This window comes from Taudactylus pleione, unplaced genomic scaffold (genome assembly GCF_031769625.1).
Source record: "Taudactylus pleione unplaced genomic scaffold, aTauple2 ptg000792l, whole genome shotgun sequence".
NCBI lineage: Eukaryota > Metazoa > Chordata > Amphibia > Anura > Myobatrachidae > Taudactylus > Taudactylus pleione.
This window is the reverse complement of record NW_028285194.1, coordinates 9,626,065-9,643,842: the sequence shown is the minus strand read 5'-3', so window position 1 is coordinate 9,643,842 and position 17,778 is coordinate 9,626,065. Positions and strand designations below refer to the sequence as shown.

General features: G+C 41.4%; 1 protein-coding gene across 2 annotated transcripts in view; it reads right to left on the bottom strand.

Annotated features, from left to right (window-relative positions):
- Window positions 1-17,778, bottom strand: part of ACOT12 (acyl-CoA thioesterase 12) — a 76,486-nt gene that overhangs the window by 44,015 nt on the left and 14,693 nt on the right. For both annotated transcript variants that reach the window (XM_088457906.1, XM_088457907.1), the window contains exons 5-8: window positions 17,584-17,685; window positions 7,257-7,392; window positions 4,597-4,753; window positions 2,001-2,120 (exon numbers count right to left, since the gene is read on the bottom strand). In XM_088457906.1, the coding sequence (XP_088314032.1) occupies window positions 2,001-2,120; window positions 4,597-4,753; window positions 7,257-7,392; window positions 17,584-17,685 (515 nt within the window). The remainder of the gene's footprint in view (window positions 1-2,000; window positions 2,121-4,596; window positions 4,754-7,256; window positions 7,393-17,583; window positions 17,686-17,778) is intronic.

Sequence of the window (17,778 nt, the reverse complement as noted above, 5' to 3'; positions counted from 1 at the left end):
TGGCTTTTGCGTCATTCACAAAGTACTGTCCTTAGAGGGCGGTACTGTGTCCGATGGGCACGTGGTTGCAGTTTTTTTTTTTTTCATTATAGATGATGGTTGATGCCTATAAGGACCAAAGAGAACCGGAACCAAGGGGTAGTTATGATATTTTACTGGACAGACCGGCTAGGGATAAGGCCAGTATATAGTACTAGTGCATGTGAGTGAAGCCTTAATAATGTGTGTCCTGTCATTTTTTTTTTTTATATTTCTTTTGCAGATGAACTAGGAGGTACCAGCAGGCCATTAATGCTCTGCATGCTGGCACTTGTGGCTCTCCAAGTACCAGCATGTTGAGGAGGCTTGCTGGGACCTCTAGTTTTCCAATATTCCTTATTACATTTTCACACAATCTACTGTGCTCCCATCCCCCAGGGGTGTCAGGGATAGCCCCGGGCTATCAGCACAGGCCTAGGGTGCCCTGGAGAGGGAGAACTCCTTTATTGGGGGTCCCCAACTCCCCAGGATGGGCCTAATAACGCGGGATGCGAATGGCTTTGGCTGGGGGACCCCGTGAAGTTGGTCCACCGGGTGAGTCATTACACCCCCACTAGAAAGAGTCCGGTGCTGGATTTAACTAATACGGGGACCCCTACTCATTTTGTCCCCATATTTCCACAATCAGGACTGGCTCGCTGAGCCTGGTGCTGGTTTATGAAAATACAGGGGACCCCCTAAGTTCCCCCCCCATATTTTCACAACCAGGACTGGCTCAAAAAAGCCAAGTTTTGATTGTGCTTTTAAAGGGGGGACCCCACTTGCATGTTCTCACCCCCCTATTAGATAGAGTGAGCGCTAAAAAAAAAATGTGCGAGGTTAGCCCTAAACTTCCACAATTAAAACTCGGACCCTATTACATCACGTCCAATATGTTCTATATATCGCTCAGATCCACGTCAGAACGATAGATCATACGATACATCATATAGTCTGTACCCAGAATAAATTAAAAAAAAAAAACTCTTGGAGACTACGTGCATTTGTTACAAAATCAGTGGCGGAAGTCCCGAGACAATGGAGTCATTTGCCGCCAGGCGCCAGCCCTCAAGGGGGCACCTGGCTTCATTGTCCCCGGGAGCTGCATGGAGAAGTGCCGCTGATCGGCGCTCCACCTCCATTGGCGTAACTACGGAGTGTGCAGTCGCACCCCCTGCACCCTCCATTTGCCGGGCACCCGCTGAGTGCGTTACCAGCGGGCGCCCGGCTCCTATTCAAACCCCCGGCGGCAGCTGGAGGACGGAGCTCCCTCCATCTTCCGGGTCCCGCAGTGCACTATGGGAGTGTCACAGTGCCGAGGAGCGGACGCCGGGGATAGACGGCAGCAGCACTGGAGCGGGGATAAAGGTAAGTGTTTGGGTTTTTTTTTGTGTGTGTGCGTGCAGGGGGGGGGGGGCTCACTACTGGGGGCAACTACAGGGGGCTCACTACAGGAGGTACTGCATAGGGGGACCACTACTGGAGGCACTGCATAGGGGGACCATTACTGGGGGACACTAAATAGGCAGGCACTGCGTAGGGGGACCACTACTGGGGGCATTGTATAAAAGGAACTGCATAGGGGGGGCGGCGGCAGCTGGGGCTGGCATAGGTGCTGGTACATTTTAATTTGGGGGGGGCACCAACATTTATCTTGCCTCTGGGCACCTGGGATGAAGTTACGTCACTGCCCAAAATACAGCGCTTATTTGCTTTCCTTATTTCTGTGTAACAACTTCAGATAACCCTTAGTTTTATTTGTGCCACTGAGTAGTTACAAATATATATATATATATATATATATATATAAACATTAGCTATTGCTTCTATTTCAGTCAAGCTCTTTGCTTACAGAACATTTGTAGATGTTAAATATTGGAGACACGACAGTCTCTAGAGAACCAGCTCATTAAATACATACAGTATCACATTTTAAAAGCACAACTGAAGGGATCAGAACTCACTGCTCAGTATACAGTTACCTTTTTTGAAAGGTGTTATTTACAACAGCCCGAAAAACCAGTCGATCCCCTACAGTGGAAGGGCCTCTAAACTTGAACATGTCGACGGACTTCAGAATTGCGTGTGTACGACACAGGCGGCTGCGTGGGAAAAAAAAAATAGAAAACTAATGATTCACGTATGATATTCTTAGGATTGATCATTTAGTAGGCGAAAGTCGACTGGCTCATGGGACCCATCAGAGAGTCGGCTTAGTTACATCCATAGATTCTATTGTAGTATACAATATTTTAGTGGTAATAGCCAACAACTGTTTTCATAGAGAAAGATATCTTTATGCCAAAACAAAGTCTATAAAATCGGTCACTGAGGAGTCCTGCGACCATATGAAGATAGTAATGGGGGGAAATTTAGCAAACCTAAAAACAACAATTGGAGAGGTTTCCCATAGCAACCAATCAGAATTTAGCTAAGATTTAATATGTACTAGATAGGAAGTCTTGATACAGTATATCTCCTCCTGTAGGGGTCTATTCATCATCACTTAATTTCTACAAACATTTTAATTTTCACCTACTTTTGTATAAAATAAGTGTCAGACCCATTAATCATTCATGTAATGCAGGATATATGATATATGACCGAAATCCCCTGATAAACTTTAGTATTGGGACGTAGAATGTAATTCAAGTAGTTCCGAAAAAGCATTTTTTTGGGAACTTCTGAGTGATACTGTATGGTACGCCACCCTGGCATTTACACGGCAGCTTGTGCAGCAAAGGGATCCGAAAGATCCCTCCCTGCCGTGACTCCTTACATTCTGCGTCTCCCTGCTCTATTGCAGACTTGCAGACACTCATTCCCTCCAGGCAGTCCTCCTGTGCTCCCAGTGCAGCTGGCGAACGGGCAGGGGGAGGCTGCGGAGATGGGAAAGAACAGACAGTGGCTGCAGCTCTCTGCAGGGGAGGGATCTGGCAGTGGGGGGGGGGGGGGTGGTCAGGAGTTTGCCTGTCCTCTGCGGGCTCCTGTCTGTGGCTTCACCGGGAATCACCACCAACACAGAAGCAGGTAAATGACAGACCTTGCAGGGAGCGCTGGTGGCTGTTGTGTGACAAGTAAGGAGACATCGCAGCTTTAGCAGAAAAGTATCACACTTCTGAATTGCTGGCTCCGCAAGAGGAAATAGTGATACTTTAGTAAGAAGAAAGTAATGAAATCCATTTTTTTTTTTTTTTTTACTTTAAACCTAAAGTATCACCTTACATAAATTGATTATAATGAATAGACCCCATAGAGCTCTGAGGTGAATTCTAATTTTGCAGCAGTTTATGCATAGAAAAGCATTACTTAGAGATAGATAGATATCTATCTATATCTATTTATTAACAAATAATAATTAAAATATGTAGAATAGAGAATAAACAACAAAGTACATCATACAGCAAAGCAATAACTGGGGACTATTTATCCAAAACTACAAAAGATTAATTTGAACAAAAGCGTTTGATCCTTGCCTATACAGCAGGATCGCAGAAGCAGAAAGCCATATTTAAACAATACAGAAGATGAAACGTTAATGAGAATTAAAGAATAGTCCACATAAGGACAAGTTTGTTGCCCATCATCTGTTGGCTTGAATACAATTTACTGTTACTGTTAAATCTCTTCTGTACTACATGGCCATGGATAATGATGAAGACTCAAATCTATAAATGAAACATTTCAAACTATAGGTGCGCACTTTGGCCGTAAAGCAGATGTAGCATTATAATAGGGGTGCAGCAGGTAACACCATGTATATTATAATAACAAAAAGCAAACATTTGTGCCGAATTACCACATTCAAATGCTAATCTGGGGTATTCGCTTTTCTGCCAATAAATGTTTTAGCAATGCAGAATGCTATATCAGGAGCTGTCCAATTGTCAGGTTTATAGAACTAGTGCTCCTTTCTGCAGACAAGAAACGGTTAAGGTTATGAAGTCTGCACTATGAGGTGGCCTCTTGCCTGCAGTAAGAAATGGGCGACAGCCACAGACTCATCTTGTCCGAATACTGAGCTACATTCATATCACCTATCCTTTCACCCAGATTGTCTCACCGGATTCCTCTGGTCACTAGTTCCTGGGTTATATAAAGGTTCATACATAGCCACAATGTGAACTTTATATTATAAGAGAGTGCCTGTATTACTCTGCTAAATATTTGCATCAAGTAAATCATTGAGCCCCTGACCAGAGGAGTCAGGTAAGGAAACTGGGTCAAAGGATAGTAGTGAGGGACAAACGCAAACCACAGATTAATGTCAGGAACAAGATTCTGGAATATGAAGACCGCTCTATATTCTGACAGCAAGTGGTGTGATAATCGCCCATTATTATTGCTGTAGGCTCCATGTTCTAATGGAGTCCTCTGAATGTTAGCATCATTTCTGCATCAATGAGCATTAGTTTTAAAATATTACATTACACTGGATTCTTGAACTTACTGAATTTGTTTTCTATTGTTTATGCTAAGCACATCTTTCATACGTGTAAAAAAGCTGTGTCCGAAATGGTTATTATGATAAATATTACATATCTGGGATAATTTTTGCCCAAAGAAAGAAATAATGACCTTGCAGATATATTGGCTACAGTTTCCATCCACGCCATGATCTGCCCTCCAAATGTATTTCCTTGATGATTTGCATGTGGTGGAAGGACCAGTTCTATGCTCTCTACAAGGGTACAGTCTGTAGATATCTTGTTATGGTCATTTTCCCAATCTGTGTCTGCAATAGAGGAAAAGATATGGTGCAGTTAACAGATCAATGACTCTTACATGCACACACTAAAAATCTGTGTATATATGATGGTCAGTTGAGTGACGAAATGCGTTGGGCGCTGTACCTACCTGCCTTGATGAACTTTTTTAACTAAGATAAGCACTTTTCGAAGAACTTTTTAGCTATCTATATGCATTGTACCCAAAATATTTATTGTGGGACTATGTATCCATGAAATTAGTTTTTAAAGTCTTTTACATTTACCTAAGTAACCTATTATTATAAATTTTATCTTATTGTAATTAATTGTCTTATTGTGTTATACAAATATATGTGTACTTTTAAAAAAAAAAAAAGTGGTGTTATCTAGACCATTATTATTTTGAGCATTATTTAATTAGCATATGTACTAGTCACTTTAGCACCTTTATTTTTTGCACATAACACTTTATATGTCACTATTGGACTAAGGTATGCACGGTTTGTAATATAGGCATGGACATCCAAGCCTCTTGCTCTCTCTCGAAAAAAAGAAATATATAATATACACACACACACACACACCCACCCACATATACACACACATACTGCACAAGATCCAATACTCTAGCTGTAGTGAAACGCTGTAGGTGCCCTTCCGGACATAAACACATAACAAGGCATCATTTGTCCTTGAAAAAGGTTAATTAAACCAAAACGTCAGACACATTTGTGCTGTGACAGTGACTATTTGTTCAGCAAAAGTCCCTTGAGTGACGCTCATCTTCTCTGTTATATATGCGCCATGTCCTAAGTCCTGACTGTGCCTACGGGTCTAGTGCCCGACAACCTGGGGTCTAGGGAAGATTATACATTCCGGTGACCCAAGGTCGCCTACAGGTATGCTAGGAGTGGCTGCAGTGGGAGCTTCATTTCTGTTTTCAGTTCTTTGCTTCCCACCACTAGCAGCACTCTCTGGTCCTCAGCTGCTTTCTACTGCCACCTCTTCTTCTTTGTTGCATCCAGCCGGCACCGCTCATCTTCTTTCTTCCACCAGGACTGCTTCTTGATCCAGCTCTTCCTTCTTTTGGGAGGTCTGCTCTCCTCCCTCTCCACAGCTGGACTTTTCTGCAGCTTGGAGGTCAAAAGTCATTAGTGGGTGGAGCTGTGATAAGGCAAGCTGTGATTGGCTCACCATGACAGCTCCTTATTTTCTGCCAGCACCAAATTCAGAACGGATTCAGAGTGTCTGATCCCAGCGCCGGTCAAGAAACGGTATTTTGAATTTGGCACTGGCGCCCAATAAAGAGCAGTCCCATCTGCTCACTGTGTCACAGCTCCACCCGCTCAAGACTTTTGACCTCAGACACTGCTGAGCTACAGAAGAGCTTCCGGTGGTGGACCAGCGGGACACATCTCTTCACTGCTGCTCACCCAGTGATGGAATCCGATACTTGGTCCCAGCGCTACCATGTCAGCACTGAGACATCTCCACGTTGCAGCTGGGTTGAAAAATATTGAAAACAATTATGAAACTGAGAAAAAATGACGGTATACATCCACATTGATCACAGACACACATATATACATACACACATACATAAGCCAAAGTGTGGAGAGATGCTTTAACACCAGTGCAATTACATACTGAGCATGTGTACTAAAAATGCATCTATATGCTGTTTTCCATCTTACACTTATGACTTCTTATGTTTGAAGAGGGTTGGAATTATAAAGAGAAAGGGCAATCGTAAGCAGGGAATAGTAAGGGAGTGTACAAGTTATTGCGACTGAGGTAGACCTGGACACATGGTGCAACAAGACACCATGACGACGATCAACACTAGTTATCAGCTTCTCATTGGGCGATTGTGTATACTCCTTAGCTGAAAATAGTACTCAATTCTTTCGCGGGCCTATGTTACATGGCGTCACGGCTGCTTATTTGCATTAATAATTATTTTCATTTGTACTGCTGCAGGAAAGAAGATTGCCACTTACTTTTGAAAGGGGAAACTAGATGTTTGTATTTATTCTAATTTTATTTTGCATAAGTGTTTGTATTCACTGTTATATCAGAAAATGTGACTTTCCTATTTATTAACAACAACCTCAAGACACTATTGTCTCATGCATGTACATTATTATACAGTTCACAAATGGGGTAACGCAGCTTACACATTTACCGTTATGTTAAACCACATCCCTACAGGCTATCCCTTCGACACAATTTCATATACAAACTTGTTAGCCCTGATGAATATTCTGATGTCCTGCTAAACGCACCTGAATGAATAGCTGTACATACAGGCTCATGCATGTGTGTCTTTACTTTCAGGGAGCAAATTTGTACAACTGCACAGATAATTGTGTAGGTAAGACATGAGATTGTCTTATGTTTTTTACAATTTTATAGTATTCTAACACTTTTCTCTAAATACAAAAGATTTGTTGTGCCTCAATATTACGAGATCATTTTTATGAACTATTCACTTAAAGTAATTCCTAGTGATAAAGTTATCTGACGGACCATAAAGTGCGCCGCCTTCCTCCATCAGATTGTTGTAGGTATCTTCATAATAAAGTCGTATCCGCCTCCTTTCAGCTGCCAGACTGTATTCCAAATGATCTTGCATTGATTGAAGCCGGACTGGTTTTAGATTAACCTGCAGAAAGATTAGAGTCCATCAAAGTGTGAGATAAATGGAAGCTTTGGAGACTGGGTCAAAAATCCAATATACAACTTAACTGAAAAAAAAAAAAAGTTTGATTAAAAAGGAGAGAAGTTTGGTGGTTACTTTTGCACAGTACCGATTCCCCAGCTCATCTACATGTAAAAAGTTGTATTCCATTAGAGAAACAGGTGTGGGCTCTGTAGTGCGATTGTAGAACCATCCATGTGCACCAGAACAAAACTAGAGCATTTTGTGGTGTGCGCCAGCATGCTTTGTAAGAGGGTCTAATGTGTGCAGTTTAGGGAGCTGCATTTCTTAATATACTAGTTACAAGCAAGTGCAATTAAAAAATAGTTAGTTAATGAATGCCAGCAACAATGCTATAAAAGTTCTCATATCGATCACTACAATAAAAGCAATGAGCTGAAAGGTCGGACTACAGTGGTCAATCTGCCAATGGTGAAAATAGTCCAAGTCATATATAACAGTGTAAAACAAGAAGCATCAGAATAAACCCCAGTGCTCTGTCCTTTCTGTGGGCATGCTCTCATTTATGGTGTTTTGTGCATAGGTTATAAATACATATATTATATATTTCACACATGGTGGTAATACAGTAAGTCTTTAGTCATGTGGGGCAGCACATTTGTACAGTGGATAGCACTGCTGCCTCAAAGCACTGAAGTTTTGTGGGTTTCCATCACACCGATTAGTGGCACTATATAAATAACGTGAGGATCATTTCAATACTGTTTTTTTTTAAGCTTTAAATCAGTATTGGGAAGGGATACAGAACACCAAAAAGGTAGTGAAGAAGGAATGATGCAGGGATATAGGGAATATAATAATAATAATTATATATACACACACACACACACACACACACACACACACACACACACACACACACACATATACACACCAACAAAAATACAGCCAACATTCAAGTTGTGGGGTGGGGTTAAAAGTATGATATATTGCCCAACATGCAGATATTTTATACAGCTAGGTGAGAAACAGGCAGCTTTGTAAAGATGCCACCTCACACCCGGATATTTTGTTCCAGATATCGAGAGGCAGTAGAATTGTCATATGGAACAAGAAGGTATCACCCAGGTGACATTGTTCCACTAAACCAGCTTTTGTGGTCTTGAAAATTCCTGTGCTCAGTCTCCAAAAGCTGCTCTTTCAGTTTTGACCAAATCCTGTAAGAGTGTGAGGCTGACCACTGGTGAAGCTGTGCGATAGGTTTCCAAGGATTTAAGGGAGACAGCAGAGAAAGGCTGGGATTTCTGCAGGAGGTTCACTGCAATGCAAGAAGGACTGTAGTTCTGTAGAGTGTAGAGACTGGAAAGATAACTGCATGAAAATGTGGAATATTTGGGATGGATATTGAGTGTAGCTATTCTGCCAAGTTATGATAGTTCCAAATGCTGTAAATTTATTCAAAGAGGATTTTAATTACTGCATTAAAAAGGTACAAAAAGAAAAAAAAAAAAAAAAAAAAAAAATTATATATATATATATATATATATATATATATATATATATATATATATATATATATATATATACACACATACACACACATATATATATATATACATACACAGTCAGATCCATAAATATTGGGACATTGACAGAATTTTCAGATTTTGGCCTCTATTCACCACCACAATGGTTTTGAAATGAAACAAACAAGATGTGCTTTAACTGCAGACTTTCAGATTTAATTTGAGGGTAATTACATCCAAATCAGGTGAACGGTGTAGGAATTACAACAGTTTCAATATGTGCCTCCCACTTTTTAAGGGGCCAAAAGTAATGGGACTATCAACTCAAAAGCTATTTCATGGACAGGTGTGGGCTATTCCCTCGTTATTTCATTATCAATTAAGCAGGTAAAAGGTCTGGAGTTGATTCTAGGTGTTACATTTGTATTTGGAATCAGTTGCTGTCAACTCTCAATATGAGATCCAAAGAGCTGTCACTATCAGTGAAGCAAGCCATCATTAGGCTGAAAAATCAAAACAAACCCATAAGAGAGATAGCAAAAACATTAGGTGTGGCCAAATCAACTGTTTGGAACATTCTTAAAAAGAAAGAACGCACTGGAGAGCTCAGCAACACCAAAAGACCCGGAAGACCACGGAAAACAACTGTGGTGGATGACAAAATAATTATTTCCCTGGTGAAGAAAAACCCCTTCACAACAGTTGGCCAAATCAAGAACACTCTCCAGGAGGTAGATGTATATGTGTCAAAGTCAACAATCAAGAGAAGACGTCACAAGAGTGAATATAGGGTTCACCACAAGATGCAAACCATTGGTGAGCCACAAAAACAGGAAGACCAGATTAGAGTTTGCCAAACAACATCTAAAAAAGCCATTACAGTTCTGGAACAACATCCTATGGACAGATGAGACAAAGATCAACTTGTACCAGAGTGATGGGAAGAGAAGAGAAGGAAAGGAACTGCTCATGATCCAAAACATACCACCTCATCAGTGAAACATGGCGTGGGCATGTATGGCTGCCAATGGAACTGGTTCCCTTGTATTTATTGATGATGTGACTGCTGACAAAAGCAGCAGAATGAATTCTGAAGTGTTTCGGGCAATATTATATGCTCATATTCAGTCAAATGCTTCAGAACTCATTGGACAGCGCTTCACAGTGCAGATGGACAATGACCCGAAGCATACTGCAAAAGCAACCAAAGAGTTTTTTAAGGCTAAAAAGTGGAATGTTATGCAATGGCCAAAGTCAATCCCCTGACCTGAATCCGATTGAGCATGCATTTCACTTGATGAAGACAAAACTGAAGGGAAAATGCCCCAAGAACAAGCAGGAACTGAAGACATTTGTGGTAGAGGCCTGGCAGAGCATCACCAGGGATGAAACCCACTGTCTGGTGTTGTCTATGCGTTCCAGACTTCAGGCTGTAATTGCCTGCAAAGGATTTGCAACAAAGTATTAAAAAGTGAAAGTTAGATTTAGGATTGTTTAGTTTGTCCCATTACTTTTGGCCCCTTAAAAAGTGGGAGGCACATATAGAAACCGTTGTAATTCCTACACCGTTCACCGGATTTGGATGCAATTACCCTCCAATTAAATCTGAAAGTATGCAGTTAAATCACATCTTGTTTGTTTCATTTCAAAGCCATTGTGGTGGTGAATAGAGGACAAAATATGAAAATTCTGTCAATGTCCCAATATTTATGGACCTGACTATATGTGTGTGTGTGTGTGTGTGTGTGTGTGTGTGTGTGTGTGTGTGTGTGTACGCGTGCGTGTGTGTGTGTGTATATATATATATATATATATATATATATATAAAATGGGATTTGGATAAAGAAAACATTATTTCAGTCTTTTACTACTCGGTTTATAATAGAACACAGTGTATTCCATCAAAAGTTCAAAGAGGGCAATTAGAGAGGATGATGAACGGTAGGCAATTGCAATTTAAATGTGTCGGGGGCGGGATGTACTAAGCATTGCATCTGCGATGCGGTACATCCGGCCTGTCTTCGGATACATGCAGCTGTTTGTTACTGCGGTATGTACCTAGAATATTGCAAAGGGCAGCTCTCCTGAAAAGAGCTGTCCTTTGCGATGGCTCCGCAGAGGGACTTCCGAGTTTAAACACCCAGAAGTCCCTCTGGCGTCCTCCTGCGCATGCGCATCCCTCTCATGAGAGGTGTCCCGAAAAGAAGCCCATAGTTTTCTATTGGGTAACAGATCAATATAAATCAAGCGCTCCCAGAGTGTGTAAAGCAGCTCTCTATTTTGGAAGGTCAGATAACAGACCAATCAATGATTAGGAATAGATATGATAGAAGCGCTTATGTATAAAACGGATGATGCAAGTTTAATGAAGTTAGCAAGTATGACGATATGGATAAACTGTGTACAGCTGAGTGTGATAATGAGGTGTTGTGGGCAATTAAAAACAACAATGTTGTCAGGACCAGCAATGTTGAGGCAATAATGAACAAACATATAACAGTGATAATGTTTAACAGCACTTTCTGTGAGTTGATGGGAAGGTGTTGAAAAAATAAAATTCCGCCGTGATCGCCGTAGAGGACTGATGCGGGTACACAGAGTTTTGGTCTGACCCTACCTTGCCCTATGACCGATCCTGTACGTTGCGCGGTGATCTCCTGTTGCTCTGCCGCTGCTGGAAGCGCACGCTGTAGCCATCAGCCGCCTTTGTGGATGGCAACCCGCCGGGTGACTCGTGCTTTTGGGCAGTCTTGTTCAGGATACCGCTAAGTTACAGCTCCCGTTCCTAATCCTCGTTAAGTGGTAGCATCAATGGGGTAATAAGTAATACCAACGCGTTTCATCTATACAGACTTTGTCAAGGTGTGTCCGTGAATGCTCCCTTATTCCTTTTAAACCTGTGGGTTTGTTACAATTGGCTACATTCCTCCGTCACTCAAACTCGCCAATCGTCCCGCTCAATTATGAAAGGTTTTTTTTGGTTTTTTTTTTAGGGGAGGGGAGTTAATAAAGGGAATTATAAAAAATATGTAAAATAGTAAGTGTGAAATTTATTAATTAAAAAATGATAATGCTTAAAAATAATGGTTAAAAAAATTGAGCGGGACGATTGGCGAGTTTGAGTGACAGAGGAATGTAGCCAATTGTAACAAACCCACAGGTTTAAAAGGAATAAGGGAGCATTCACGGACACACCTTGACAAAGTCTGTATAGATGAAACGCGTTTGTGTTACTTATTACCCCATTGACGCTACCTCCTAAGGAGGACTAGGAGCGGGAGCTGTAACTTAGCAGTATCCAGAACAAGACTGCACGAAAGCACGAGGCACCCGGCGGGTTGCCATCCACAAAGGCGGCTGACGGCTACAGCGTGCGCTTTCAGCAGCGGCAGAGCATCAGGAGATCACCGCGCAACGTACAGGTTCGTTCATAGGGCAAGGTAGGGTCAGACCAAAACTCTGTGTACCCGCATCAGTCCTCTACGGCAATCACGGGGGAATTACATTTTTTCAACACCTTCCCACCAACTCACAGAAAGTGCTGTTAAACATTATCACTGTTATATGTTTGTTCATTATTGTCTCAACATTGCTGGTCCTGACAACATCGTTGTTTTTCATTTGTTTTGAATTGCCCACAACACCTCATTATCACACTCAGCTGTACACAGTTTATCCATATCATCATACTTGCTGACTTCATTAAACTTGCATCATCCGTTTTATACATAAGCGTTTCTATCATATCTATTCTATTCGGCAACGCCACCTGAAGTCCCTCTGCCATCCTTCTGCACATGCACAGAAGGCCGCTGGGAGTGATGGGAGGAATTCGATTGGATCCCTGTCATGAGAGGTGTCCCAAAAAAAACCATAGGCTTCTATTGGGTAACACCACCTGAAGATGGCGTTACCAATCTGGACAAATCAAGTACATATGGGGTATGCGGTAAACCCCCCGAAAACTGCATTTTCAGGGGGTTTACCACATTTTTCCCTTCAGTACATTCCACCTATTATGTAAAGTGGGTCTGTTATAGGCTAAAGAAGTTTTAACTGAAGATGAGTGGTTCAGTGTTGGCTCAGATCTTCTCGCCAAGTTTGGACTGGAGAATGAAGACTTACGTCATCTTTCTGGAAATCTCGGCTCTCACATGTTTTGACCACCTATGTCTACATGGCCCAGATGGCTTCTAAAATTATTTTTTCAATTCAAGTTTAATGTTTCTCCATCATAGGTTCCCATTGGAGGCTGTCAAAGGTCTTCTGTACAATGAGAACAAAAGAAATGGAGTGTTGGCTGATAAAGGGAATGGAATCAGGTGGAGGGTAAATCTAGCATGGCCAGCAGTATATCCAAGATACTACACCGATTTTAGGTTTGAGAATCCGGACTATTTTGGCTTCACAATACAGGAGGGAAGGTGGATGAGAAAGAACAGGCATTACGAAAATCTGTCAAAATGATGGGATAAGGATGGTTGAGTGGGATTTCTTGAAAATAAATAAAAAACAATAGTGAACACATTTGATCCAGGGTCTTAAGCTGAAAAAAAAAAAAAAGACTTGATCCCATATAATTATTTTATTACACATCACAGTGGTAATTGGAGGTGGTTAATTCTTTCTAAGAGTGAAGGATGTTTGAAGGCACTTCTAGAACGAAACTCATGCAGGAGTCAAGAGTAGGTAATGCACTAGATGTTTTGTCTCATCACTTCTATACATCGTTACACCTCTGAGAGCAACGTCTGTAAGCTTAGAAACTGAGACCACACAGTGGGTACATAGAAGCAAGTCTTATTTAATTTAACCTAAAGTAAGCAGCTTGGTATAGGGGCTCTTATCCTCACATCACTAATAGACTACTCTTTTGCTTTGTACACATCCCCAGTGGCGTCACACAGCAGCCACCAGCGCTCCCTGCAAGGTCAGTCAGTTACCTGCTGCTGTGTTGGGGGTAATTACCGGTGAAGCCGTCGACAGGAGCCCGAAGAGGACAGGCAGGATGCCGGGGAGAGAGAGCAGAGGCAGCGTTCCACACACACACACACCTGAGGCCGCCCAGCCATACCGCCACTGTCCGCCTGCCCCCACCAATGTCCATCTGCTCCTGCAACCCCCACCACCACTGATATCAGTCACCCCCCCCCCCCATTTGCATGGAGCTGCAGCCACTGTCTTTTCTCCCCCACCTGCTCACCAGCTGAACTGTGAGCAGGACAGGTAGGATCCCGAGGAGAGGGAGCAGACTGGGAGCTGGGGCAGTGTTCACAGTCACACACATAGCTGCAGCGTCCACAACCCCCCCCCCCCACTGCCGCCGCTGACTGTTCTCCTTCACCTCCACAGCCTCCCCTGCTCGCACGCTCCACTTACCAGCTGAACTGTGAGCACAGAAGGACTGCCTGGAGGGAATGAGTGACTGCAATGGAGCAGGTAGCCGCAGGAGGTAAGGAGTCACAGCAGGGAGGGATCTTTTGGCAGCTTGTGAATGGTATCCTGTGCTGTACGCTATCTCAGAGTGGCATACAGTATCACACACAAGTTCCAAGAAAAATGTTTTTTCGGAACTTGATGAATTTCATAATTTCTACGTCCCCATACTAAAGTGGAAATTATCGGGAAATGAGGAGATATCGGTGATCTCTCCTGCGTTACAGGAATGATGAATGGGTCCGACACTTAATTTCTACAAAAGCAGGTGAAAATTAAGTGTTGACGAATAGACCCCTTAGTTTGGAAAAAGTCCATCCACAATGGCATACCACCTGGATTATTTCAAATAGCAATCTAGGCTTCGGTAGGTAATGAATCCTATCAATGATTAAATCAGTGTTTCCCAAACTGTGTGCCGCACAGGTTGGTGGTCCAGGACTAAATAAAATTTATGGTCACTGGTTTGGTCTATGGTAAAATATGTGGACAAAAAAAAAAAAAAAGTGCAGCCCTGTCCACCAGCACAGAACTGTATAATAGGTACTGGCGCCAAGGTTACTTTGTGTATAATAGGTACACACTATTTACATCATTTAATAAATGCTGCCGAATTTCTCAATAAGAATCTTTTGGCCTTGGGCCAGGGTGCCATGAGAAAAAAGCTGATACTATTGGGCGCCATGAAACAAGAACGTTTGGGAGCCACTGGGTAAAATCAAAGTCTGAAGCCAAAGGGTATAACTAGTTTCCCATAAAGAATAGATTCACATAAGCCTGCAACCTGGAGCAATATTTCAGGTCAGACAGCTTGTCTTGTGTAGCTCGAAGAGTCTCATAGTGAGCTTTAATAAATTGTGCATAAGCTTGTGACCTCTGATTCCAAATGACCCATTCTGTCATCAACCTCTGCTATATTATTGTGGACCTCTTAGCATTTTGCAGGAATAATAATAATAATAATAATAATAATAATTATTATTATTATTATTATGTCCTCTCCGATAGAAGAAAATAGCCTGAATTGTAAGACAAATATCCTGTGGGGATAACTGGACCAAGACAGAGTGTGGGAACTTTTAGGAGAAAAGAAAGAAAACAAAAAAAGGACCAAATCCCATATGAAAGCAGGCTGTCCTGTACTTTTGAAGACATCCGCATTTCAGGAATTGTCCAAAATCGGCAAAATATCTTAAAAAAGGTGCCAGTGCAAATGTATCTTGACGAAGTGACATCGGGCACAGATAGTTCCACTTACAGTACATTTTATTTATTTTTTTCTCAAAAATTACCCCCAGTAGTGTAAGGACATTAAATAGAATAGATCAAGTGACATTTTTCAAATTAATACAAGCAAAACAAGAATTGCAAAAATCAAACAGAACATGAGCTTTACAATTATTTATAAAACCAGAGGACAAATAGATTAGATACATGTCTCACTGTTAATCATTACAGCTCTTGTCCTGCAGTAACACTATTTAACTTTGAACACAAACTATAATAGTGAAGATGACCAGGTGATAGAGATACACTCTGAGTTACCTTTGTCATAGTGAAGCCCGATAGTGGGCAATACAAATAAACACAGAGATATTACAAGAGACTCTTGTGAGCTGTGTTTGCATTGATATTTTATCTCCATGTTGTGTAATGTTAGATCTTCTGTACGACACCATGAGGGACTATAGCACTTTGTAAATCAATGATACATGTACTGTATAAAAGCCAGTATCTATGAAAATTCAATGCGGAAATAAGTCATCCATTTCATTATGAAAATCCATTTCATGTCTAAAAATACAGGAAAGCGTTTTATTTGACAGAATTAAAGAAATAAAAGGTGCACAGCCATTGGTCAAATAAGCTGAAGAAGTTTCTGTAATCCCTACTTTTCTTCAACAACCTAAGACTGCCCAGATAACAGAGACAAATGACAGCAGGCACACAATTCAGCTATGCATGGATAAGGACTGGCCACGGGCCTCAAATCCCTTTGTGCATCACCGGGACCGGTTGCAGTTGGAAGAGGTCACCGGCAGCTAGTGGTCACTTTCCAACTGCTTTTACCAATGTGACAGATAGTGCACAGACTATTAAAGAATACAGTTATGATGTAAGCATTTTGCGGCCACACAGACGGCTGATATACGACTAAGGGGTCCATGTACTCAGCCTAGGAGAGAAGTAAAGTGGACGGCGATAAAGTACCAAACAATCAGCTCCTGTCACTTTACAGACTGGCTCGTGTTCAATTAGAGGTGAAAAGCCGCAAACTTTTCACCGATGTGATGTTTTTGCCACTATTCAAAGTATTGCTCTATTCAATTCCGGTACGTTCTCACATATGTGCGAAAACTCCATAGGCTAAAACAGGCACAAAAAAAATAAAAAAAGTTTCTCCACCCAAAAGGAAAAATAAAAAGTCATGTGAATTTAGGGCGAAAAAGTACAAATTTGTGGAAAATGTGTTTCATGTCCAGGGACAGCTATTGTGGGGGGCTGTATGGATGGGACAAGTGTCTTTAGGATTGCAGGGGCTGCAGCAGCTGTTATTAAAAAAGTTTTTAAAATGCACGTTATAAACACCAAACTATACTAGTACCCATTTAAATGTACCCCCAATTTACCTACAGCAATTATTTATCACCAAATAAATAACTTTATATCCTTTTTCAAACAAATGCAAACGTGCATATAACATCCTTTTGACTCACTTTAGGAGCACAAAATACTTTCATTAGAGCTATTCTATAATGATTACCAGGGTCAGTTAGGCTTAATTTGGGGTACAGACCGTTTTCCACAAAAAAGCCAGTCCTTTTCACTAGTTCCATCATTCACACGTCCACGTATTCACCGGTTTTGCAATTGAATAGGGCAAAAAGCGGGAGCTCGCAGTGTGAAAGTACAAACAGGCGAATGAGGCTAAAACATCGCACTGGAATTCTTTTCACCGGCTGCGACTTTTCACCTCTAATTGAATCCAGCCCTTAGTTTGAAAAATTACAGTTAGGAGCAGATTGGTTGGTACTTTATCACCATCCACTTTCTCTCCAAGACTTAATACCAAAATATTTACTATATATAATATATATAAATATATCAAAAAAATTATTTAACGACATAGTGATGTATGGACACAAGAAGCTGACATATACAGATATAGGTACAGTGGAATTGTCTAAGGTGACATTATGTAACACTCGGAGCCATATCTGCATTGTGGTACCTTTTTTGTTCCAGGTGGTTTGGCCACATATGTAGAAAACGCTGTACATACATGTTTCTGGAGATTTGTAAGTGGGTCTTCTACTGCAACCTTAATACCGACCTAGAAGTGAAGTGAACATCTGAAATTAAAACACACTAATACCTCAAATAATAACTTTTACCTAGCAAACTAATTAAATGGAGTACATGACTA